Source organism: Apis florea, unplaced genomic scaffold, assembly GCF_048593485.1.
Source record: "Apis florea isolate Af1SG1 unplaced genomic scaffold, ASM4859348v1 contig_3810_pilon, whole genome shotgun sequence".
Lineage (NCBI taxonomy): Eukaryota > Metazoa > Arthropoda > Insecta > Hymenoptera > Apidae > Apis > Apis florea.
In genome coordinates, this window is record NW_028256867.1 from 180,263 (window position 1) to 206,703 (window position 26,441).

Below are 26,441 nucleotides of genomic sequence, written 5' to 3' on the forward strand. Positions count from 1 at the left end.
TAGTTTCTTTGTATCGGGGAATGGGGCTTTTTTGTCCTGGGGCCGTCCTGGGAATTTATGTCTCGTCGCGCACCCCCGCCGACAAGAATGTTATGCCCCTCCCCTCTTCGATTTATTGGAGTTGCAATAACTCGAAAATTTCAAGTTTATTTTACCGGCGAGGCCTCCTAATCCTTGGAACGTTTCCTTCGTATCGTCGTGTATAAATTTGTAATTGCGATTTGCGAGATGATTTCGTCTGAGGCCAGACAGATTTTTTAACGATAAACTCTCCCGAAAGTTTCGTGATAATTTTTCCAAGAGGTGAATCTCGCCTCGTCGCCTCCTATTTCTAATTTCTAAAATCGAATTGGCAAATTTTCTCTTTGGCATTTTACGAAAATCTAAATTTCTTTGATAAAAATTTCTTTGGAAGAGAAATTGTCGCGATAATCTTCACACAAATTTTTCGAAACGAAACGTTCCAAATTTAATCAATTTGTCGAGCAATTTTTTCTTCCTAGGTATGGTGGAGGATCACGATCATTTCGTATAAATAATCGACATTTTAGTCTCAAACTGATCAATTGATTGGTAAAAAAATTGGCAAGTTTCCTCCGATAAATTTTTACATAGTGCGGAGGACGATTAATATTCCGCTCCATTCTCTTTACAGTCCTCGCCACTTAAAAATTAAACACTCTTTCGTGTTATCTTCGAAATCCCCTTCGAATTTTAATTTCCCATTTCTCTTTTTAACGAAATCTGATAATGGCACGTACGTAAACCGTTCCGTATCCCGTGAATGAAAATGGCCAGGTTTGTAATGATAAGTGAAGTTGATGCAATTGCGGCTTCCTGGCTAAATCCATTTTCGGAATGCGGCAAACTTTTTTGTCCGCTTCCCTCCTCCCCTCCTGGTATTTATATATTTAGGATACTCGAATCGCGCGAGTTTGTTCGCGTGTGGGGAGGGGGAGGAGGGGGGGGGTAATTAGAGGCGAGGAGAGCGAACTTGTTAACGGAATTGAGAAACGACTGCCAAAATACGGGGAAATGAATGAACGAGCAACAATTAGGAACAATAGTAACGAAGCTCAATCAGTGGTGGTCGTGAATTATGCGCGCGAGAAGTAGGTTCGAGGTTTGGTTCGAGAATATTTCTTTTTTCTTTTTTCTTTCTTTCTTTCTTTCTTTTTTTTTTTCTCTTCTTTTTTCCTTTCCTTTTCTCTTTTTCCAAATGATTTGTTTGCCGTGTTCCAGCGCGGGTCAAGAGCTCGTTTACATTAATTACCAGGACCGCCTGGTTGAAATATTTGTTACATAATTAACGGAGTAAAAGTCATTTGATCTTGGCGAAGAAAAATATGATACCGGTATATTTACATGAACATCGTATTAAGTTAAGTTACGATGCCATAAAGGGTAATTGGTGTGTTTGAAAAATAACATTCGGCTCGTCGTTATCGAAATGAGGATAAATCCGAGGAACGAGGCTCGGATAATTAGAAGACACGTTTAACATGGCCTGGACAATCCAACTTATCAGTTAAGGGTTGAACAAACCGCGGTGTCGTGGGTACATTGGTTAAAATTCATTTCATGCATACTAAAGTTTTTCCTTTCGCTGTATAAATTACATTAAAATGCAAAGTGACCGGCCACCTATGTTTACATGAATTTTCTTCTTACTTCAACTACTTGTGCATAATCTCCAACCACATCCCCTATAACCGTCACGATTATTACTCGAATAATTCCGTTTAGAAAAACAAAAAAAAAAAAAAAGAAGAAGAAGAAGGAAGAAAAAAGCGGAGAAATGCGATATGATAAAAATAAAATCGTTCGTATCATCGAGGGGGAGAGGGGGGAAAAAAAAGAACGTACCCAATAATATTTAATTATTTATTTCTACGTCACGATCAATATTCACCGCCATCGTTCCAAAAGGAAAAAAAAAAAAAAAAAAATTAAACGAATAAATATCCGTTCGAATCGAAAGCACGAAATTTTTAAAAAGCAAAATCGGCACAGAAGAAAACACGTTGCATTCTGGCAAACGTTGCAAACGTTCGAGGAATCGAATGTACTCCGGAAGGAAATCGAAAAGTGTCGTCGTAGGGAAATTGGCGCGAAAGGGATCGGTTTCGGCTGATTAATTTACGCGAAATGCCGAAACTCCAACGTAAACATACGTTTCTACGGCTTACTATATGCACATACATATATATATATATATATATCGGGGCGCACTTTTACAAGCAAAATGGCCGAGCCTGGTGCATTCAACTAATCCCCCTCGCCTCGTCCATTTAATATGGGGGTGGCCATACCGTCGGTATAGCCGTTTACGAATTTGCGTGGGAAAAAAAAAATTGAACTACCGACGTGGCTCCTGCGCCTCCTATTTTCGTTCGTTACCTATCGACCGGGCTTTATCTATTTTTTATGCAATGAAATGCCCCGATACCAATGGCGGCGCGGCCGCGAGTGCCCGCTCTCCATTGTACGACTTTGACGAAAATTCGAAATTACAGCGCCCCGGAAAAGGGGATATTCGCCCCTTTTATATAGAAAAATGGCAGCGAGGGCATTCGAATCGTTTGATAACTTCCACCGTTCTGGGATTCGGGATCGTTATATATATATATATTTTTTTTTCTTTTCTTCTTTTTCTCTTGACCATCCCCTTGTCACTTGTACGAACGAGATTCCAACGCAATCCCTCGATCAACCCCTCGATCAACCCCTCGATCTTGCCGTGAAAATGTTTGTGAACATGTTCCCGTAACGGTGTTTATGGAGAAATCATTATACACACATGGTACAGGAAACGTGTGATCGATACGTTGAGATGTAAGTGCAACGTATATATAAATTTTTATTAAAACTTTCTTTCCAAATTTATTCCATAATAATAAACACGCCCCTTTTCAATCTCCTTGACTTGGAAAAGTGGGATTTCCATTCCCACTGTGAACTTATTCGAGGGTGACGATAAAACCGTGTCCGTGGAGCGACGGAAATTATCAAATCGTTAAATATCTTCTACCCTGTAACGATACCCTAAAAGCTCAAGTCCAACCACCCAAAGAACTGTCCGGCGAAGACAAACGAGTGGACGAGTTTACGAGGTCTGAAAAGACCGTCCGTGAAAGTGGTGCCGGTAGAATAATTCCGTTACTCGGGATGGGAATCGGTCGGTGGATGGTCTGGTCTCCGGCCAAGTTGCTCGACTTGACCAACCAGGCGAGGGTGGGGATGTTTCGGTCGAATTTATTCATGGGTCGTGTCAACCCGTGGGGAGAATCCTTTTTCGCGAATTAGCCGGGTGTCGAAGCTCTAACACGCTTAATCTGTATCCAACTATGGCGATACACGTTCCGGCATATTTCCATGCCATTATGCAAAGAGGCGGCGCGCCGCGTGGGTAACATTACTTTGTACAGCCATCGACGCGTTGTGCGAGAATGAGAGAGCGGGAAACGGGACGGTGGTGGAGGGAGAGGGCGAAGGAGCGAGGAGTCGAGGTGGTTAAACCATCGTGCGTGCTCCATCGATTTATTATAATTTAAATTGTCTTTCTAAGAAGCCGACTGTACGTGCACGTACGTATATACACACGGAGGACGCGCCTTAATGCGCCGCCGTTCGTTAATTATTCCTCCGGCATCCCGTAAATATGCATGAATTATATATCGCGCGGCACGAAAGGGATACCGGGTGGACGAATGATTAATACACGCTCGCGTTTCTCCATTTTCTTTGTCTTTTTTTTTTCTCGAGATAACCACCCACGTGTTCCGTTTTTTTCCCGAAAGGGGGATCGCGAGGTGATAAATTTGTCGCGTCGATAATGATCGTTACGTTATGTTTATTTTCTCAAATCTTACTCTCTCAAATCTTTTTCCTTTTAGATCCTCATTACTTGATCCTTCCTTGAAACAATTAAAAAAAAGAAGAAGAAGAAAAATATAACAAGGAAGGAAAATCACGTTATCCCAAGAATTCGAAAGAGCGACGATCGAAACCATATACCTGACCTTCCATCCGTATCGCGTCAACGGGTCGAAAAGGAAGTTTTCTTTTCCGAGAAAACTCGTCAAAGTCGATCGAATGAACGGCGGAAGACATCGGTTCGGCCGACTAATACGTCTCTATACGTATCGATAATAAGTAACCATAGAAACTCAGTTGAATTGCGCAGTGGCGTAACGCAAAAATCCGGTAGCGAATAATTGCCACAAATTCCAATCTTCACTCCCTCCCCACCTCGCGCATTCAAACGCGGCCTCGCGAGATTGTACATTCGCCGGTGGTATTTTAAGAAAATTGACAATCCGTACCCATCCTTTGTGCACCTTTGTAATCGTACACCACCGGTATAAAAAATATTCACCGGCTTGATTGCCAATATATCGCGCACGCCGCTGATTGAACCACCTACCAACCAACCCCTTCCTCCCCTCCCTCCATCTTCTCGTGGGCTCTCTATATACCGACCAGCCAACCGTCTCCCGGCGTCGGCCTGTTAATTTGGGATATCGCCGTTCCAACAATAGAAAAATTGCGCGATACGAATTATTTATGTTTATATAATATCCACCCGATACGATACGGGAAAACGAACAATGCAATTTTTCGAACCGCGAAAAAGAGGAGGGTGGGAGGGAGGGAAGAAGGGAGGCGTGTGCGTGTGTGTGCGCGCTCGTTTCATCGAAGCACTCTGCACACACCACGCGCGAAAATCGTATTATCGCGGATAGAATTTCGTTAACGAGCTTCATTTCGCGAAAGAATCGCGCCACTCACAAAGAATCGGTTCGGACAACACGGATCATGGGAAATATTACGAACTCTCTCTCTCTCTCTCTCTTTCTCTCTTTCGCCGGTTCGATTCGAGAAATCGGTGACGCTTTGTCGTCGTGTTTTGTACCACGTGCGGTGTACAAAATGTCTGCGCGCATGCGTGTGTATCGAGATCTTGGCCAACCTCGTCGAATATGGTTGATTTGGTCTATTCGTGGATGATTCGTCGAATATGGTTGTTTTCGGTATATGGTTGTCCCTCTCTCTTTCGTTCGTCTCCTTTCTCTTCTCTTCTCTCTCTTTTTTCTTTTTTTTTTTTTTTTTTTTTTTATTTTGCACCACCCCTCCTTGTACCCTATCGAACGGCGTGTGTGTCTACCACCATTATTTCGTAGCGAAGCATTTTAACGTCGGCCAGTTGGACCGTGAATGATTATTAATCAATTTTCAGCGTTAAACGTGCCGCCGCAATAAAAAGCGTGGTACGTTAACGAACCACGCGCGTATAATTGAGCATTTTGGCGAGAATGATTGCGAGCCCGTGATAAAACCTTTGCGTGCCCGTTCGATTGATTTCGGCCAGCAAGGAGAGAAAAAAATCGGGGCGCGCAGGTACGGGGTTGATAAAAAGGGTGGACGACTTGTGTAGTTTCGATTTCTCTCTCTCTCTCTCTCTCTCTCTCTCTCTCTCTCTCTCTCTCTCTGTGTCACTCTATATATATATATATATTTTTTTATTGGATAGGAAGCCACGTCACCGTGGCGAGGATCGCGTGCGCGGAATCGATTAGGATATCGGATTAACGGTTTTGGGAATTTAATAATTCGGTGAGATCTGTAGATTCTTTTGTTTCGCGCGCGTCGAATTTATTAAAAGTTGATCGGAAAATATTTACGTGATTGAAAATAACAAGTGTATGTGTGTAAAGTGACATATGGTAGTCGAATAAAATGTTTCGTTCGTTCTATTTAAAATTTCTTTTTATTAAAAAAAAAAATTGTCATTATACTTGTCTTTAAAAAATAAACAGGATTCTTGATAGAGAAGGTAGAAGGAGAATAGATCGATTTGTTCGACAGGTATGATCTAAAGGAATTAGGAAAGGAAAGAAAAAAAAAAAAAAAAAAAAGAAATTAGAACAACAAGCTTGATTTATTTTATTTCTGATATAAAAATAATATTTCGCGAATAAACAAATGAATCGATACAAAACTTGTGATGCAAGCTCGTTATCGAAATCGTACATACACATCGATATAAAAATAACGCGTAACATTTTAAAAAAATGTTAATGAAAAATAAATTAAATATAGCATCATTCCTGTTCTCAAAGTGACTCTCAGTGTGTCAACTCGCTTACGCAACTCGTAGAATTAATTATATCGGCGCACAATGGATGATCGATAATTTAAAAAGTTGGTCGTATTCCCGGGTTGGGAACGAAGAGCGTCATCGAAAAGTTGGGACGTTTATCGAATCCCCTTGGGGTAGGTTGGGGTCCGGCGATCCACGCTGTCCTTAAACAGGTAGGAAAGTTGGAAGTTTGCAGTGGCTTTGCCTGACCTTCGTGAAATAATCAGTCGTGGTATCAGGCGAACTCCCTTCGAGCAACGTTGTTCGAACGTTCCTCCGGGTTTTAACGGCGAAACGGCACGATAATTGTGCCACTCGTTTACCTCCATCCCCCTTATTACGCATTACTGGAAATTATAATCGTCGAGCACACCTCGAAACTCGTTCAATCGAATTCTACCATTCACTCTCGACCCCATTCAAACGTGATCATCGAATTAGTATCGAATTATATTATAATACTATAATGCATACGTAATCATCCGTGTATTCGATGTAATAATGATTCGATCGTGCAATCAATTTTCCAAATTGAAACGTGATATTATATTTGGAAAAATATTTTGATTCGACTGATCTAAGAATAATTCCAATTCCATTTCGACGGAGATAATAATTACTTTCCAACAAATCGATTAAAAAAAAAAAAAAAAAAATAGACTAAGAGACTAAAACACGTTTTCAGGATTTTCAGGTTGAAGGAACGTGCGAAGACGTTCGTTCAAAAAACTCGATCGTCAACGATCGATCCCTTCCTTTAACATTCGTGCCATTAATCGTCGAAAATCGGCGAGAAAAAATGGAAAGGAGGGTAGAAAATTTGCGGCGACGTATATAGTCGAAAGCACTTTGTTTCCAGCGTCGGCGGTCGAATATTTTATAATTGTTATCAATACGGTACAAATGCGAAGGGGTTTCAAACGCGGCGTAATAAACGAAATAAAGTATCGCCATTTTCGCCGCTGACAGAGCGCATTGCTCGCCAGTCGGACTTTTCGGCCGTGTTTTCACCGGTGCCTCTTCAATCGTAATTAATATTTTTTCCCGGCGGCTGCTTTTTTCTGGCTTTCGATAAATTCGACAAAAAAAAAAAACAAAGATGAAAAAACAGAAAAAAAAAAATTACAGGGACGTATGATTTCGACGCGATACACTGTTCGATCTCTCCCATTTCCTTCTTTTTCTTTCCCCTCCCTTTTCTTTCCTTTTCTTTTTTCATTTCGTTTAACGTGTTTTGCGATGCGTGAGCGAACGAGAATGCTTAGATGCTTTAATCGCAGAGTTTAATTCAATACGTAAGCTGTGATCACGTGCGAATTGTAATTGTAACTTACCATCTGGATGGACGTTTTGTTGCAGGATAGCGATAGAAGTAGCGTTGGCAGTCCTGAACCGGTGGCGGCCACTGGCTCGCTCCATGAGCATCAGATGATGATGGATGAAATGAAAAACTCGCGGAAGAATAGCCCGTCACCTGAAAATCTGCATCAGGCGAAACGGGCAGCGGTGGCGCAAGCACATCTCAATGGGACGAGTGAGTTTAGATTTCCTCTATCACGTAGATTGATAATTTAGATTGTGATCTGATTTATTACGTTAATAATTGATCATTGATCGAAGCGGAGATATACATTTTTCGATATCGAGAGTTTTTTTGTCTTAAATTTTAAAATTTTAAAATTACATATATTAGTGTAGATATTTAAATAGTTTTAAACAACTTTTTTTATATTTTGTACTTCTCATTTTTATCGTATGAGAGGAAACAAAGTTTATAATATGACGAATTAGAGGATGCGTTTAATTGAAAAAGAAGAATAATAATTGTAATTGAATGTTTTGTTTCATCAGTGGCGGGGATGGTGACCCTACAGAATCTTCAGAATTTGGCGAGTCTACAAAATCTACCGCAAGTCGCATCGTTGGCCGCAGGTCTCCAGGGAATGACAGCCGGATTGACTAACAATCAGCTCATCAACACACCCCTGAATCTCACTGTCAGCTCCTCGGGTAGGGATACAAACAGTCATCGCATGGCTTGACGAACCGGCACACGCAAAACTTGACACTCCTTTTCATTCGCTTGAATTATATTCAAATTCCATCCCTTCACCGATTCAATTAAACTTTAACGCCGCTGCAAATAATGCAACACGCTTGTAATCTTTAAACCCTTCACGCTGATTCGTTTTGCGACTCGTCAAGTTGCTTTCTTTATACTTCTTTGTACGGTTCAAGATATTTTTTTCCCTTTTTTTTTTTTTTTTTTGGTTTCTAATAATTTTGGTTTCGAATAATTAATATTTTTCACGCTAGAACTACCAATTTATATGTATCCACATACAGAGTGAATCGTTGAAAAAAGATTTTCTTATTGGTTGAAAAAAAATTGATAATACAGAATCTCACTATCTAAATATTGGGGTAAAAATTTAGAAAATATTCGTACATACGAAAGATCACGATTAATCTGTTATTTACACGTTTAAGAAAAATTTAGCAGCGTAAAAATATACAAAAATTGCAAAAGCGCATAAAACATGGAAAAAATATACAAAACGTTTAAAATATAGTATATTCGTGTTACGATGTAATATCCAGTAATAGTAGATAAAACGAATCTTCGTTTGGCTTGTGTATTTATGAAAATACGATTTTACACATATAAACTTATTCTACTTATAAACTCTGACAAATTTGGCGGTTCTAGCGTTGAAAACGAAAAGAACAAAAAAAAAAAAAAAAAAACAGGTGGTGGACAGCTAATTAAATCGGCAGATTCTCTTTTCAGCGAATGAATTTTCATGTTCAGGTGGCACGGTACCAACAGCCTCGAACACGACAGCTGCCCCTCACCTCCTGCCACCGAGCTCGACGCCAATGGCGACATTACCTCAGCTATTATCTCAGCCGCAACCGGTCGCGATGCCTCAATTCATCCTAACGTCCGGTCAATTGGTTCAAGGCATTCAAGGGGCTCAGCTCCTTATCCCTACGTCGCAAGGTAAGCCTTCTGTTTCTTATGTGTTAGCACCCTTTCAACACACTCGAAACGAGCATTGAACGACACCCATTAGAGGCTTGTCCGCGATCGAAGTTAAGGCCGTCCACGTCCAACGTGTCACGTAAATCGATTGTACGTCGAACCCTCTCGCGGATCCTATTCACCATTGGATGCGTAGTTTGAAATAATTAGATTCCAAGAGGAAACACATTCTATGGTAATAAATACGTTGAATACTTTGGAATAATTTTTAATAAAACTAAAATATTTTAGTTCCGAATGCAAATGTTCTTTTTTCAAATGTTCAAATGGTTGTATTTTGAATTTATATATATGATTTTTTTTTTTTTTTTGATAAAATTTGTGCAGGAAATATGCCCCCTGGAGAAATATTGGCGATTAAGTTAAAAAGAGTTCTCAAAATTTTTATCGTATCTTTCTGACCATTTTTGACGGTTGAAGTATCATCATCGAACAATTTATTTATCCCAAATTAATTCGAAAGCAAACGAGATTTCTCCATCGCGAATTAATTCGAAAAGCAATTTCCCAACAAAAAAACTTTTCTTCGTACAAGATATATTTCCCCGCACCGTCAGAAGATTATTGCGATTCACTTTACACGTCACGGTGTATCGTTCCCTTCTTTTTTCCTCTCTTTCTTTTCTCTCTCTCTTTTTTTTTTTCAAACTCGCAAAGTGAGTTGGACGCCGGCAAACCGGTCCAAGCTGTCGAGCTCCCGAAAACATTCGAGGCGGCTAATCGCGGCCTCACCTGGGAAATTTAATTAAACGGCGGCCAAGAGGGAGGGAAAGATCGAGAGGCGCAGAGGGAACGAGAGAGATCGGAAAACAGAGATAAAGGACCCAGAGAAGAGAGAGAGAGAGAGTAGAGGAGGGTATATCCCGTTGCTATCAGTAAACCAACAAGAAATCTCCAACAATAACCCTCGCACTAAGTACCTTCGAATTTCGGGGCATAAATCAGTCCGAGTGGTCTCATCGTGAAATCTGCACGATGTGCCGGCGCATAATGTTGTGCAATCAAGATGTGCCGATGTATATATATTATACATACATACGTACGTATAATATATAATATGATATCGACTATCTCTGACCAAGGCTCGGACTAAGGCTCGCCCCGTCGTCCATACTTAGTGGTCCTAGACTAGCCTGGCGAGCAGAGGGCAAACTCTGCAACTAATTTCAATGTATAATTAACGTCTCACTACCCCTTTCCAGACCCACGAATAACCCACACCCCTCGCCTCCTCGCTTCTCCTACTCTCCTAACCCTACTCTCTCTGTCTCTCCCTCCCCTCTCTCTCTCTTTCTCTCTCTCCCTTGCTCTCGCTGGCTGGACATCATAGCTCCGCGGATTCGGCCGCTATTATATCGATTGCGGTTCGCGCTAACTTCGTTTCTACCAAGTTGGGTTTCTATTCTGGCAATTGAGAGAGAGAGAGAGAGAGAGAGAGAGAGAGAAGGAGGGGTTGCAGAAGGGACAAAGGAAGACAGATGGTTAGGGAGACGAGAGAGGGAGAGAGAAGGAAAGAGAAGGAGAAGGAAGTGTGGCATGGTGGGCGAGAAGAGGGGTAAGGAGAACTTTGCGAGTCCGACTAAGTGGATTGAAGTTGGTGGATATGGACCGGTCGTGGTAGGATGACGAGTTACGTGGTGGCAAATAATGTTTGCACTGCTTTTCGGCACAATCGATGGTAACTGACTAACACGCTCGATTGGGCGCCGATAAGACGTGCACAGAGCGAGCAAAGAAGCAGGTGTTGTTGGAGTCGTCGAATGAAACTGGATAGATTCGTGTTGCTTGGAAGATTCGTTCGAATTCGTTGGATAATATTTTTTTTTTTTTTTTCAACGATGTGAACTACTCGTTCGCGAATAATTAACAATGTCGACAATCGTGTTGTATCTACGCGATTGAGAAAGAGAAAAGGATCTCTCCTATGATTCGGTGGATCATTTAATTAATTGCGAAACTTTTTAAAAATGCGAGTCGAGTATGAATTAAAACGGTAATATTTTAATTATTCGAGAGGCGTTGTTGGAAAGAAATTCTTCTATAATTATTGTTTCCGATTAATATGACATTTATTTCGATTCCTGTCTGTTTACCTACGTACACGTACGAGGTAGAGGAATTTTTCATCCTTATGCTACACAACGGGATAATAAAAATTTCACGCGACATATCGAAAATTCACCGGCGAGCTTATTTTTGAGAGGCATTTTTTCGGCTAAGGACAGAGATTTAGCGTTGCGGGAAATAGAGTACGATTAAATATGCATTAACCCTGCTTAAACACTTATTCGACGTATTGAACTTTTGCGCCAATTCGCCTTGCCAATATATATATATATATATATGTGTATCAGATCCAAATTGAATCTACGATGAATAATTTTACAATCGGAACACGATTGAAAGCAATAGTGAGAATGAATGTTCGATACTTAAGATAGGAGTAGGTCATGAGGATACGGATCATTGGCAACGCAAATAACGTTGGATACTTTGGAATGCTCGTTCAGGAATAAGCCCTCGCGAAGGATTGTCAGATGCGCCGCTTCTATTTTCGTCCGGAAATTGAAGAATCTTGAAAAAGACACGGGTCAGATGAGTAAATCTTAGCTCGATTATAAATCGAAATTCGATCGGTTAACCTCGGCGACGTTAGGTTGCATTAAACACGAATCGTACAAATGATTCGATTAGTCTTCGATCAATTTTTCCCCCGAATCTGATTCCCCGATTCCAACCGAGGAATTTTCCTCCTTCCTTTTTGAAACTTTTCAAAATTTTTTGACAAGTTTGATCGATCTGAACGATGATGTCGAGGTGAATCGCGAATTTATCTAAAAAAAAAGAAAAATTAATGATAAATCGATAAGCGCCACTTATTTCCCGCGCAACGAAGCTATAAGCGTTGAAATTATTCGATATTAAAACGATTGAAATTAAATTTCATGATTCAATTAAATTCGAAAAGAACTTACTCATCATCACGATACATCACGATACGTTAGAATCGCAACTATTCGAACTTAATTCTAATCCCGCGATCGTATTAAAATTATTTACATCCCAATGGAAAATAATCAACTGTCCATGTATACACGTTTTCGAGAGGCGGTGTACGTCAGCCTTAATCTCACTGAGCATAGTCGGCCGGAGGAAGCTTGGGAAACGTAATAGTTTAAACGGGAACAGAAATGAGATTTCGCGGACACGTGAAAGTCCATTTTCATGAGGGGCGTGAAAAAAGGAGGAAAAAGTTGAAAGGAAAAAAAAAAAAGAAAAAAAAAGAAAGAAAAAAAAGAAGAAGAAGAAAAAAGGAGACAGGGTAGGATGTGTGTCGTGACGACAACGCGAAGGAAGGAAGGAAATGAAAAGAAAAAGAAGAGAGAGAGAGAGAGAGAGAGAGAAAGGGAAGAAAAAAAAAAGAAAGAGAACGTACACCAGACGGAATATTATCGTCGAATATCACGACGGAACTAAACGTTAATCGGATTGTCAGTTGACCTTACCTCAGAACGCGAAACTTTTATGGCTGTTCGGAATACGGGATTTGCTTAGCTTAGCTATAGGTACCAACACGGGTACGTACTCATGATCAGTAATCATATTAAGCGCGTGTACAGGGTAATCAGATTAGCGGAGCTGGAGGTAATCCCGAAACTATTCTAAGTATGATTAGGCGTCCTTCTCGCAGCCTAGTCCAGTGCCAGTACCTGTACCCACTATTAAGATGACGATAATAGTTTGCCAACTACGCTGGCCTGCGAGGTTACCTGCCCTATGGGTTGCCTAATAATCCCTCTATGAGACTCTGATAACTTTACTACCCTTCCTGGATCAACGACGCGTGGACTACGTTCATAATGGAAATGAAGTATCTATTGATTCGAGACACGTTCATACGCGGGGATAGGCTAAAGATAGAATTATCAAACTCCGTTTCCCGCTTCGCCTTTATACTTGGTGTCGTTGTCTCGTGACGCTTGCTGATCCAGGGATTAACGTTCCTTCGTTTTTCTCGTTATTCGCCCGGACAGGAATAGCCACGCAAACTATCCTCACCATCCCTGTCAGCCACGTCACGAATAATCAAATGGTGAACTTGGCGCTCAGCAACGGACAAGTGGTGTCTACGACCTTGGCGAACCTTCAGTCGATCGCTCAACCGCAGAACATGCTGAACACGCCGACTAGCAATGGTGAATTTACAGGTATATAATAAATTTATTTTGTTGTATCCGAACGAGTAGTATCAGTAGTACAGCAATTTTTCCTGAAAAATTCTAATTATAATTATAGTAATTTTTCTTTTTTTTTTGTAAAGATTCGATTAATTTTGTTAAATCTCCAAAGTTTCTCAGGTCTCGTTTCTAAATTTTCCGATTCTTTGCCCAAAAGAAGATTCGATAAAAATATATGAAATGAAATTGAATGTCCGGAATAGCACAAGTCTAAATTCTCGCGCGACACGAGGAGTAGTAACTCACGCTTTTCTCTTCCCACGTGACAGTCCCAACAAGTCCGAGTTTAGCGTCCGGATTAGGGTTAAATCCGGCCGCCTTACCGCACCTTCTGAGCAACAGCTCGGCCAGCCAGCAACTTCTGAGCGCGATGCAGCCTCAGCAACTGCTCCAGGCCGCGCAGGCGGCTCAGGCTCAAGCGGCACAGGCTGTCCAAGCTGCACAGGCCTCTCAACAACCGCTTCTGACCACCTCGCCCCAGCAGCACGGTCATCGACACACCTCTCATATGAATCATTACACGGTAAGTAGATTCCTTGACCGCGAAATAATTTAAACCTCTCCACGCGCGTAACAATCATTCCCCGCTCCCCCCCCCTCCCTCCTCACCGTCCCGTCCATCTTACGAAATAAGCAAAACGATGCGATTATTTCCACCGATAATTGGATTATCGCTTCGAATACCGTCAACGAACATCCTATTAATAGACCGTTGTCGATAATTTAATCAATCGCCTATACATATTTTTAGCGAATCGTTTCCATCCTCGTGAAACCTCGTGTTCGATCGCGTTTGTTAAGAATTCAACGAAACGTGTCCGACAGATATTACTCCATCCTCGAGAAAAAAATCCTCGCTCTGTGTTTAAACAGGAACGGGATTACGCTCGATAATCGATACCTGTTGTCACGTTAAATTTAAACAATTTCCTTCTTCTTCTTTTTTCCCCCCCGAATTAAATCACATTTCCCTGGATTATTTTAAAATTATCCGGACAATACGTTCCACAGAAGTAGGCTTCGTCCCCCCATTCTCATTCCCTTCGACAAACTGTTACTGTCGATCGATTCCTCCCTCCGACATTTCCCTCGTTTCCTTCAATTATTATATATCCGAGGAAGAAAAGGGGGTTGCATCGAATCGAAGTCGATACTTTTTCGATTTCTTCGATAACTAACCAACACCGGACCCCGATACCGGACGACGATGATCACGACGATGTCCAACTGTGCTGCTATGCGAAACGAGAGCCCCATCTTTGTTGCGAGTATCGAGATACGTATCGAGGAAAACCGCGAAGGTGGAAAGGGGACTTAACCGTCGCAGGATCAGCCGAACAAGCGGAATAATTCGCCGATAGCAAGCGATCTCGTTAAGAAAGTATTCGCCAGGCGGCGCTTTTCTTCCACTAATTAGAGTTTAAAGTGTTTCTTCGATCTTGGATGGAAGGGAGAAGGGAGGGGGAGTTGAAGGAAGGAGATAGATCTCATTATTAAGTGCATAATTGGCCGGGGAAGAGGGGGGGGGCGGGGAGAGAGAGAGAGGAGAAGAAGAGGCAGGGCATCGTCGTTGATACTGCGATCGAGCTTACTAATCCGTTTCTACTGTTGCGTGTCCCTCGCAGCCGACGGAGAAACATCACAGAGAGAGGCCCGAGCAATCGTCGCCTTTGAACGAGTCCGTGGTATCCGCAGCCTCGGCCCTGAACAGACTGGCGGCCAGCAACGGGGAAATAACGATCACGACCACGCATGGACCCAGTGGAGCCGGGGTGAAGGCGAGTGTCACGCCGAGCAGCATGCACAATCCTAAGAAGGAGGAGGAGGATCTCAATGATTCACCTAGTAAGATCATTTTTATTTATTTATTTTCGTTTGATTCTTTTCTTTTTTTTTCCTTTTTTTTTTTTTTTTTTTTTTTTGATAGATTTTAATAGATAATAGAGAAAACAGATTTGGTAGTTTGAAAGTTGGAAAGATCATTCTTAAATTTGAAATAGATTGATGTATGATTATAATGGAATAAAGTTTAGACAGGTTAGGAAGGTTTTTTATTTAAATTTTGGATGGAAAGATAGATTTTGTATAGTAGTAGAGAGGGGTTAGATAGAATTTGGAAAAAATTATTCTTGGATCTGGAATGATGTGATATTTGATATGAATAGTTTATATGGATTCAGAATATTTGCAAAAAGAATCTTTTAATCTTTTTGATTGTCTTGTTGATCGTAATCGGGCGATAGTGGCGCCATCAACTCTTTATATATTTACACGAATATATTTAGAATTCATATAGGTATATTTAACATTTTATCGATTTCATCGCTTTATCTTATTTTAGTCCATGTTCCGGAATTAGCAAAATTGTTAAAATATTTATAATATTTAACCATTCAGACATTATTTATCGATTCCATTCAATTTCGAGATAATGACGATTTTTAATATCTCCAATCCAAATCAAGAATACATTTCAAGAAGTATGAATCGAGCGACAAAACGTCTCTTATATTCTTACTATTACGATATATATTATCCAGATCCAGATAATTACGTAGATAAGAATCGTATTTTAGAAAGGAAAATTTCCTCCTCACACGACACTGCATAAAAATTCAATCCAATCTTTCCGATTCTTTCTCGTGCCTCGTCGCTTCGAATCACGTTTCCTTCCCTTCTACTCGGGTTCAACATTTAACGCACGGTCAAAGCCGATAAATAATAATGTTGGCGGCGTCCGTCCGCGCCTCGAAGCTCTTAATAATCCTAATAGGATATCGTACAATGCACGGCTCATTACGGTGTATTAGATCGTATGCTCTCTCTCGCTGCCTTCTGGGAAGCCATAAAGATTCCGTGTACGGTGCACGTAACCCCTCGACAAGTCGGCCAGACAATAATTTTAATAATTCACAATCATTGCTCAGGCTGTGGCACTTCGTCATTCCGCGGGACAACGATGATAATAATAATCGTTCGACGTATCGAGCCTAACGATTCTCAATTGCCGATGCCAACGTTACTTGATAAATCTAAGCTTTTGTTAACCAATCTCGCGCTGATCCTTGAGAGTCGATTCGTAAATTTAGAGAGGCGTAGGATGAGGAGGAGAAGGAGGAGGATAGTCGGTCGGTCGTTTATGATTCGTATGGATGGATAGAGAGGACAATGGGGAGTAAATTTGGAGGGAAGAGATCACGATCGACGAGCATTCACGTTGCTCGTTCACGCCCTTATTATCGAGTGTCTTTCTCGTTTGCTGGGAAAAATGTCGCGAATCACTCGTTGAGAACAATGAGGCTTCGAATTAGGATTGATTGCGGGCGATGAGAAATATTGAACGTGTCGATTTGGTTAAAATAATGAGGATTAAAGTGACTTTTCTTTTTTTTTTTTTTTTGAAAAGATCGAATTCCAAGTAATTAAAAGGAATGAAAACGAGCAATGAAAATTTGTCGTATTATAATAAGAAAGAAGAGAATACGAGATTATAAGTACGTTTACGTTACTTTTTATCTGTTGGCCGGGCACGTGGCGCCCTCTCTGAAAAAAAAATGGCGCCCCTAAAAGAGTTAATAATCACTTTACGGGCACTCGGTCCTCTCTGAAGTAACATTGTCGAATGTTTTTCATACATTTTTTATAAATCATTATGTATAACCACCGTGAAAGTTTTTCAACGAAATTGCATCTCTGTCACGAAACTTTAACGAATGCAAATGGAATTGAAGAGAAATTAAGTTATAACATTGCACATGAACTGCTCGATTTCAGTATGTACAGTGATGTGTTATACTTTAATTAATTATTTTCGACGAAATTTGAAAGTTTCATTAAGAATTCGGCCATTTCCATCCTACACAATAGACCCATATAATACAAAATACCAAAGAAAATATATCAAAGAACAATTTGAATGGAGAAGATTGCGAATATTACTAAGAATATTACTAAAAAAAAAGTATCACAATTAAATATAACTTCTATCTATTATTTTATTAAATCCTTCGAGAGAGAGACTAGACACGTTTTTTTCGTGTTAAAAACACATTTCGTGTAAACGTTGCTCACCATCTTGATGCGAAAATAACGGATTCTCTGCAGGAACGGTACCGATTCGCGAAAATACTCGGGCATTCCTCGAAACCGAAGCCATTTCCTCGTGGCACGAGAAAGTCGTGGAGCATCGTCGTCGTGTTTTTGTCTCGTTCCACGGGACGAGGATCCCGCGTTCGATTGGAAATTAATGATCGCAGAGACGGCGCAGCGACGGAAGAAAGATTTGCGGTTTATTGCTCGGCGAAGAAAGCCGAGTTCAAACTGGTCGAGATTGTTGGCCACCTCTATTGCGTGCGTATGTACATACGTTCGGGGTGACAGATTTACGAGAGAAATCGGTGCGTTTGAAACAGCTTTAACGAAGCCGGTATCATTAGACGGCCTCTTGGTCGAGAACTTTGAGGCATTCCGCTCGATCGATCCGGAATTCGTTGGACAATTGCTCTTTGTCAAAACACTTTCTTCCAAGAATCGTAGATCTTCTTAAGAGAATCTTAATTCTTAAGGTAAGATAATGGATGAGTTTTAGAGTAAAAGTAATTCTTTGAATAAGATATTCCTGAGAAATGAGTTCAATGGAATATTTTATTAGATAATCTCTAAATCAGAAAATCGTTCTAGTTTTTAACCAAACATAATTAAAAATAATTGACGATCTTTATTCTGGAGTGTATTTTTTTGGATCGAGATTTGCTTGTTCTAGGAAATTAATTAACTCGAACATTTTCGTTAAATCATATTTTCGATGGATTCTCGAAAAATTTTAATATTTCGAATATATATATATTTTTTCTTTTTGAAATATATTTTTTTGAAAGAACAATTAAAGAATCAAAAAACAATCTGAAGATAGATAAAATACAAATAAATATCAATATCGAACGAAACCATCTCATGATTGTAATAATTATCGATCTCCTCAATTTTAAATCCCACCAAAGGAAAGATTCTACTAATTACAGATCAACCGACGATCAACGAGGCCACGAACAATGTAGTCGACGGGATAAATCTGGACGAGATCAAAGAGTTCGCTAAGGTGTTCAAGTTTCGCAGATTGTCGCTGGGTCTGACGCAGACCCAAGTGGGACAGGCCCTGAGCGTGACAGAGGGGCCAGCTTACAGCCAAAGTGCCATATGCAGGTGAGTGTGCGACACCTCGTCGTCTTTTCTTTCGTCATTTTAGTTTTTTATCTTCATCTTGTCACGAATTTCATACGGACGTCGCTGATGAGAAATGGAAAAAAAAAAAAAAGAAAAAAAGAAAAAGAAAGGACGATGAAATTAGGTTGATATACGACAATGTGCCAGGTCACTGGAAATGGCCAAAAAAAAAAAAAAAAAAGAAAAAAGAAAAGAAAGAGGGATGGTTCCCTGTTTTGGCTGCTAACAATCTGTGTATGTACATTTCTAGACCACGCTGAATCTCGATGATGTCTTCTTCCATTTAAAGAAGTCGGGGCTAAGGGACACTCGTTCAAAGTTCCTCCAAGGACCAACCCTTTTTACTATTCCGCCCTATGTCCAAATTAAATTGGTCATTCGATTTACTGCATTAATTCTTTAAGCCTCTCTGCCAATCTGTATCTTTGCCTTGCCTGTAATCTATCCTCGTGTTTTCCAATTTTATGGATCATTCCGAGAAGAGGGAAAAGAAGGATTGTCGTCGTTGAAATTAGCATTCGATTTTGGTCCCAAAGTAACCAATTAATTTTGGACATAGCGCTGTCGCGACAGAGTTAGCCATGTTGTGTATCTTGATCCGCGATTTCTTCGAGTACAAATTCCGAGAGAGAGAACGTCGTTGAATTTTCATGTATAATGTGTATAATCTGCCACGGTGGTTCCTGAAATGTGTTTCGTTCGAAGTTGTACACGTGATTTAATACGAGATCATGCGCCCCTGTTCTCTCACTTAGCTGACTAAAAGATAAGATCCGTTCAAGATACGGAAAATCCGGAAAGGAAGGAACCACGGTGGTAGTAGTGCTGGTGGCAAGTAGAAACGATGTTTCTACACCCTAGTATTGTTATCGTAACGACTAATTTAAGCATTGGTGATTGTTCCCCAGTGCCCTGGCTACCCAGATGTACGCTGCCTCGCAGATTGCCTCTCAGCAGCAAGCTACGTACGTTCACCCCTCATGCTACTTAATTTACCTAAAAATCTAAAACTTTTTCAAATCCTTCTGGAAGCATAGCAGTTATACCCAAGCATGTGAATCCGTACATATTTGGTTATCGTCGTGTGCGAGAGTAGCTCAGAGTATCAGTGTTCTCAAAAATCATCGATTCTTCAAGGCTTGTTGAAATTTAATACATATATATATATATACATCTTCCTTATAATAATATCGAACGACAAGCGAGACACGAGTGTACACGTGCATAACGATAATATGAATTTACATTATCTCTTTCTCTCTATCACCCTTGATCTTTCTTCTATTTTTCTCCAATGTATGTCGACTTTCTCCTCGGTTTCATTCCTCGGTGTTTCGTTAGACGAAACGATTGTATATCGCTTCGAACATCTCTTTATCAAGTATCAATTTGGGGCATATTTGGGTATAGCTGCAATATCGCTATCACTAATTTCTAACTCCGTTTCTGGCAAAAAAAAAAAAAAAAAAAAAAGAGAAAGAGAAAAGAAAAAGAGAATGAAAAAGATTAAAATGAGATGCGAAAGGAGCACTTGTGAAACTTGTTAACGATTTCTTCGAGCCAGGGCATTGGCAAACTTGGGCATGATGTCGCCAACGCGTGAGTACACGTTAAAAGAAAAAAAAAAAAAAAAAAGAAAAAAAAAATCGCGAAGATCGACGTCCGTCGATGAGAGTGTGTTCCTTTTTTTTTTTGACGATCTTCGTGTCTTTTTTTTATTTCTTTTTTAAATTTTTTTTTTTTTTTTTTTAATCTAAATTGATCTCTGTATACAATTACTTTGGTATACGCTCGTCGTTTATACGCAGAAGAACACTAGCTCTCGAAGCGCGTTGGCAACATCATACACGGCATCACCAAAACCTTTAAGCATGCACGCATTGTCAATGTCCTGTTTTTGAGTCAATGCATGCTTTTTTTAGTGCTCCTTTAGTCGAACAAAGACGCAAAGAATTTTTTGATAATTCTATCTTCTTCCGTTCGAAGACGAACGCTTTGAAAAGTATGTTGAGATTAAAAATTCAGAAAATATCGGGAGATTTGGGAGAAAGGATCTTTACGTCTTTGACGATTGAAATTTCGATTTCTTTCTTCACGAGTAATAATATTTCTATATGCGATATGGAATCAGAGAAACGTGAATCATAACTTGTTGTTGGCTCTAGATTCGAAAAATTGGACATCACGCCAAAAAGTGCACAAAAGATTAAACCGGTCCTCGAAAGGTGGATGAAAGAGGCTGAAGAAAGGTGAGTTGTTATTTTTCAGAATATCAAATTTCAATTTCAATCCATTCCATTATATGTAATGATCGTTGATATTAACGTAGAAGATATCGTGTGCTCAAAGAGAACGTTATTAGATACGAATAATTTAAAATCATAAATATCACGGGCACGATTGTAAAACACGTTGCACGTAACAATTTTCTTTGAAGTTTCTAACTATCCGTCACATGTTCCTGATATCTAAATTGCCTATCTATTCAAATTACAAGTTTTCCATTTGATCAAATGGAATATTCTCTTTAAAAATATTCTAAAAAGAGAAACAAAATTATTCGTATTTAAGATATTTAAAATACAAACTATTCCAAACTTCTCTACGAAAAAACGTCAAACATTCCTTTCTTCGAAAACAAAAAGAAATTCAGAATGAACTCGTTCGAGGATCATTTCATCATTCGAAAATAAAATCATTCCATTCGAACCAAATCATTAAACTGTGTTCAAACCGGTCGATTTTATCAAAAAAAGTCAAACCTTTTTCCTCTCCAAAAACAGAAACTCGGAACGAACGTTTTTGTTCAAAGTTTATATTTCATCGAACTTAAAATTTTCGACAAGGCAAATTTTACGATTATCCAACGTCGTCCAACATCCAGGATCTCAAGCGGTGTCCGAGACCGTGTGAACGCGTGCGTGCTAATTGGTAATTCGCTAATTGAATCTGCCTGATTAATTGCGGATCCGCGTCTAATAAATACGCGGAATGTTAATTAGAATGGGGGAAACCGTTACCGTGTGCCTCTCCACACGGTTACAGGTACCGCCGGTTTTATTCGTGTCGCGAAAGAAGTCGCCTATCGGCCTCTCTCCTTCGAGGTATCGGTTTTGCCGCCGCGCACCGACACACACCGCCACACCTACACACACCGCCCAACCATTTTTCTGCGAACGGTGTATCAGGATTCGTAATTAGCGAAATTCAAAGTTTAATTCATCGCTCGAATCGTTCGATTGTCGATACACAACGACCGGCCTCATAACGCATACACAACCACGCCACGTCTCGATTTATATCCCTGCAATTGGGAATTCTTGCGAAGTTTTCGGTGTAACGTGTTTCATCATCACCAGTTCGCCTCCTTGTTGTGTGGATTTTAATTTTCTCGAGCGTGGAAAAAGTTTGGCCTTGTTGTTTCGTCGAATCGAAAGTTAGGTTTGCGTGGAATTTGGAACGCTACGTACGAGTTTTGTATCGAAGTTTACAAAAGATTGGATAAGTTTCTACAAATGGTAAATGGAATTTTTGTGTTTTATCGTGGAAAAGAATTTTATTTTGCTATATACGCGGCATATATTTTCTATTTTTAATGTTTAAATGGAAAGCTTCAAACCCTATTAGCGAGCGTTTCTTGAAAAAAATTGGAAAAATTTTCGAATTTCGCAAAGGGTGAAAATATTTGGATTAAAAGCAATCGTAATATTCTAACTTTTCGAAAATTCTGAAAAAAAATTTAAGTCACACGAAATTTATTTTAAAAATATATACAATTATATCCTCGATTGATTTCCAATCAAAACCATCGATTCCACCATCGTTTAAATATATCCATAAACTAAACAAAAAAATCCACGTGATTATTACACATCATAAATCCATCTATTTCCATCACTATGTCTTACACGATCCACGGATCGCTGTTAATCCATGTTAACTCGATAAAGAATCGTCATTTAATCGATACCGGAATCTAAGAGCATCGATCGGTCGAATTTTGCGAGTCGATGACACCTAACACGGTTTATGATTTCAATTTCACCGGTGATACCGTTTCATTATTGCCGACAAAAGTGTGAAAAATACATATATATATATACACATATGCGTGTGTATATGTAAAAAATATATATACATATAAATACGTAGAGAGACGGATACGTGTTATAAAAGGTACGCACGTGTATACGTGTGTATACATATACAGGGTAGCGTATCGAGGTGCGCGGCATGTATCTCGACCGTGAACCGGATGATTCGATGACAGGAGCACGCGGTCATTTCTCTTTCCGCGACCGAGCCGGCAACAATGACCCATTCCGCATTCCCGCGGCGTAGCATCAACAGATTTTCCCAAAACGAACAAAATGATTTGTTGACTGTGCATTAACACCTTCGCGCCGGCGAAACAGCGAATCATCCCGCCCGTTATTGGCCCGGAACCGTTTTTCCCCATTTAATGATTCGTTCCTTGATTACTCGTTCGCTTCGAAACGAAAAGCGAAAGTTGTCAACATTTTCTCTTGTTGATCCTTTTGTTTTTTTTCTTTTTTTATCTTTCTTTTTTTTTCTTTTTCTCTTTTTTCTTTCTTTCTTTCTTTTTTTCTTTTTTTTTTTTTCGGTTTCATGCGATGATGATTTACGCGATAATACGAAACCCGTTGTATACCTTTCGAGGAAAATGTTATTCTCTCGTGTTTTGTTGCTGCTTTTTCGTAAGATTCTTTTGTGCAAGTGATGAAAGTGTAAATGATTATAACGGGAGAAATAATAAGCACTGTAATGATGTAAAATGAATATTTATAATTTTTTGTAATTCGTCGCCACTTATATTTATAAGTTCAATTTTAGAATTTCGTTATCGGGAAATTATCGAAATTATAAATTCGAAAACTGGTAATCGAAAAATTATAAAATTTCGTCGCTTCTACTTCTACCTCTCGTCCTTAAAATGTAATTTCAACAAAATCGCGACAGAAAATACAGGACGCGGATCACGCTGTCCGCTGATCCATCAACCGGTTAACCCTCTCGACAATTATCCATCCGTTTCGATGACGGTTTGAAACGCAGTCATTCCTCTTCCCCTCTCCACTCCCCTTCTCTCTCTCTCTCTCTCTCTCTCCCTCCTCCAACAATGACCCATCCCGCATTCTCGCGGCATAGAAGTAAGCGCGCGCGACCGTGCGCCTGCCGCGTCCAGGAAAAATGAAAGCGGCTAGTTTATGCGGTGCACGTGCACGATTTATCTGCCGAGTAATTAAACTGTGGACTAATTAAAATCAGGTTTCTGATGTACCCTTCCCCTCCTCGCTTCTCCCCCCACGATTCCTGTCCTTTCTTCTCCTCCCCCTCCTTCTCCTCCTCTCTTATTCCCCTTCTCTCCCCTCCTCCCTTCTTAACGTTTCTACACGATCGTGTAAAACGCCGACCAACTCTCTCGAACCCGATGCTGTGCACACACCCGCGCACGAATCCTCCACCCCCGCTGTTTATTTCCTCCTTCGATCCCCGTCTTCCCCTCCACCACTCACTTTTCCAATGGACCCAGCTGCTGCCCCGCGTTTCCACGCGTTTCCAAGTTCGCGCCCTCTGTTCCTCTTCGTTTCGAGGAGCGGTTGATCCCCCTCCCCTCGTGAGTTCGTATTCACCCGGGTAAATATGTGTGCCTGCACGGCCTCGAGATTTAGATGGGCTCGTTTAATGCGAGCCGGTAAGGAGTTTCTAATAAATATTCGATTCGCTGATTTATTCCGATCGATTCGAGACGACGGATTCGAGAGAGGAAAGAGAGAGAGAGAGAGAGAGAGATCCAAAGGAGGGTGACTAAGCACGCTCACAGAGTGTCTGATTCATATTTGGAGAAAAGAAAGAGAGAATGGGGAAAGAATCGCGCAACGGCACGACCCGTCGAGCCTCTTTTATTTCTTCACCTATTCTTCCCGAGAATCATGATCGATTCTTGTTTCCTCTCGTTCATTTTTGCTCGAATTGTTGAATAAAATTCTTCTAGATAACTAGTTTTTTTTAGTTATTTTGTAATCATTCGTTATCGAGAGAAATAATCTACTTTTTTAAAAAATATCCGCAATATTTGATATCTTTTTTTGTAAAGTTTGCATCTAGAAACAATTAAACTTTAAACTTTCGAAACATCTTCTTTCTCTCTCTTTAAATCCTTTGATTTTAGGCGTGATCTATTTCTTTTTTTTTTTTTTTTTTTTTTTTTTTTTAATATACTTGATAATATTCAAACTCCGTAGAAACGAAATTTCATGCGCATCAAGTTAATAATCTTGTCCTTGTTCACAGTCGTACACCTTGTTCCACCCTCTTTCTCCCTTCGTTCGGCTTCTCTCACCTATATGTATGCGGGGAATACGTGTTCGAGTTAACCCTCGACGTCGGGTTTGATTCCACGTTTTCCCTCTTCATCCCACCCTTAACCGGGCTATTCCTCTCTTCTTCAGTCAGCTTTTCTCGCCTGCAATACACGCGCGCGATAATAACGTTTCCTTTGGAGGCGGAAGGGTTTATTAAGATTATTGAAAGCGGTGGTAAATTGGCGCAAGAGAAGCAATTACGATATTTGTGACCGCTTTGAAACGGTCGCCTTTTAATTTGTGTCGCGTGTCTTCAGTTATTGAAAGCTTTGTGCTTCCTTTTTCCACCTCCTCCTCCTCCTCCTCCTCCTCCCCTCTCCCCCTCCCCCTCCCTCTCTTCTTTCTCTCTTTCTTTCTTTCTTTCTTTCTTTTCTTTTTTTTTTTTTTTTCGTTTCAGCATGCTTTGACGAGTTTGTCGGGGAACAACTCGAGCTTTTGCATTTCGATCGGTCGTAATGTCGGCCAGGGCAGGCTTTGCGAACGTTTAAAAGTAATATGCATAATTATTACACTTTGATATCCGATATTTATAATTGGTAGTTTCTATTTTTTAAGATCGGAAGATTTGATACATATATATACATATAGAGGTTTAATTTTTTTTTTTTTTTAATCGTTTTTATCGATTTTACCTTTATATACATGGTCCTCCCGAGTTTCAATATTTTCTTAATGGGTGAATTTACATTTCGGCAAATTCATCGAGCCTCCAAGCTTCATCAGACTTTCATACCAATAACACGAATGTAATCAATAAATCGTGTGCCGCCAAAAATAAATCCTCTTTTGTAGGAAAAATGTAATTACCGTATGGTTAATTTTAATCACACACCCTCTCCCCCCGGACGTTAAACACGGTAACCGTAGGACGGAGGAGGCTTTTTCTCTATCAATTTAATAAATTCTCCTCCCACTCACTCCCGATTCTTCTCGTTAATTAAGTCACTGACGGCCGATGGTTATACGACAGAACAACAATTAACAGAAAACCAATTCGTTATTTTGGCATAATGACAGTCTGAAACGATATTTAAAAGAATAATCCAAGAATAACTCATCGCGAACCATCGTAATCGTTATTACATAATTCTTATTATATCACTATGTTTATTTAAAAAAAATACGATTACGACAATCCTCGACAATCTTCATCGTCCAATTTCAATATACTCGACTCGACTTAATACACACACACACACACACACACACACACAGAGACAAGAGGAAAAAAATTCCTGAAATATGGGAAAATGCGTAAAAAAGCTCTTCATTCGACCGAGCCTATCTCATCACCGCCCCATTAATTTTTTCCCCATTAAACACCGGCAAAACGACGCCTCGATCGTCGACGTATCGCCACGCACCATCCTCCCCCGCCCTCTCCAATTCTCGGTCGTTCGTCAGCC

The 26,441-nt window shown here is 40.1% G+C and overlaps 1 protein-coding gene across 7 annotated transcripts in view; it reads left to right on the top strand.

The window, feature by feature from the left end:
* pdm3 (POU-domain protein pdm3) overlaps nucleotides 1-26,441 on the top strand; it is a 190,742-nt gene that overhangs the window by 156,679 nt on the left and 7,622 nt on the right. For 3 of the 7 annotated variants that reach the window (XM_086916951.1, XM_086916952.1, XM_031917097.2), the window contains 9 exons: nucleotides 7,502-7,676; nucleotides 7,994-8,152; nucleotides 8,934-9,146; nucleotides 13,223-13,396; nucleotides 13,696-13,949; nucleotides 15,052-15,271; nucleotides 18,448-18,628; nucleotides 19,558-19,614; nucleotides 20,815-20,898. In XM_086916951.1, coding sequence (XP_086773077.1) covers nucleotides 7,502-7,676; nucleotides 7,994-8,152; nucleotides 8,934-9,146; nucleotides 13,223-13,396; nucleotides 13,696-13,949; nucleotides 15,052-15,271; nucleotides 18,448-18,628; nucleotides 19,558-19,614; nucleotides 20,815-20,898 — 1,517 coding nt within the window. The remainder of the gene's footprint in view (nucleotides 1-7,501; nucleotides 7,677-7,993; nucleotides 8,153-8,933; nucleotides 9,147-13,222; nucleotides 13,397-13,695; nucleotides 13,950-15,051; nucleotides 15,272-18,447; nucleotides 18,629-19,557; nucleotides 19,615-20,814; nucleotides 20,899-26,441) is intronic. The other 4 variants (XM_086916953.1, XM_086916954.1, XM_086916955.1 and 1 more) reach the window with 2 other exon arrangements.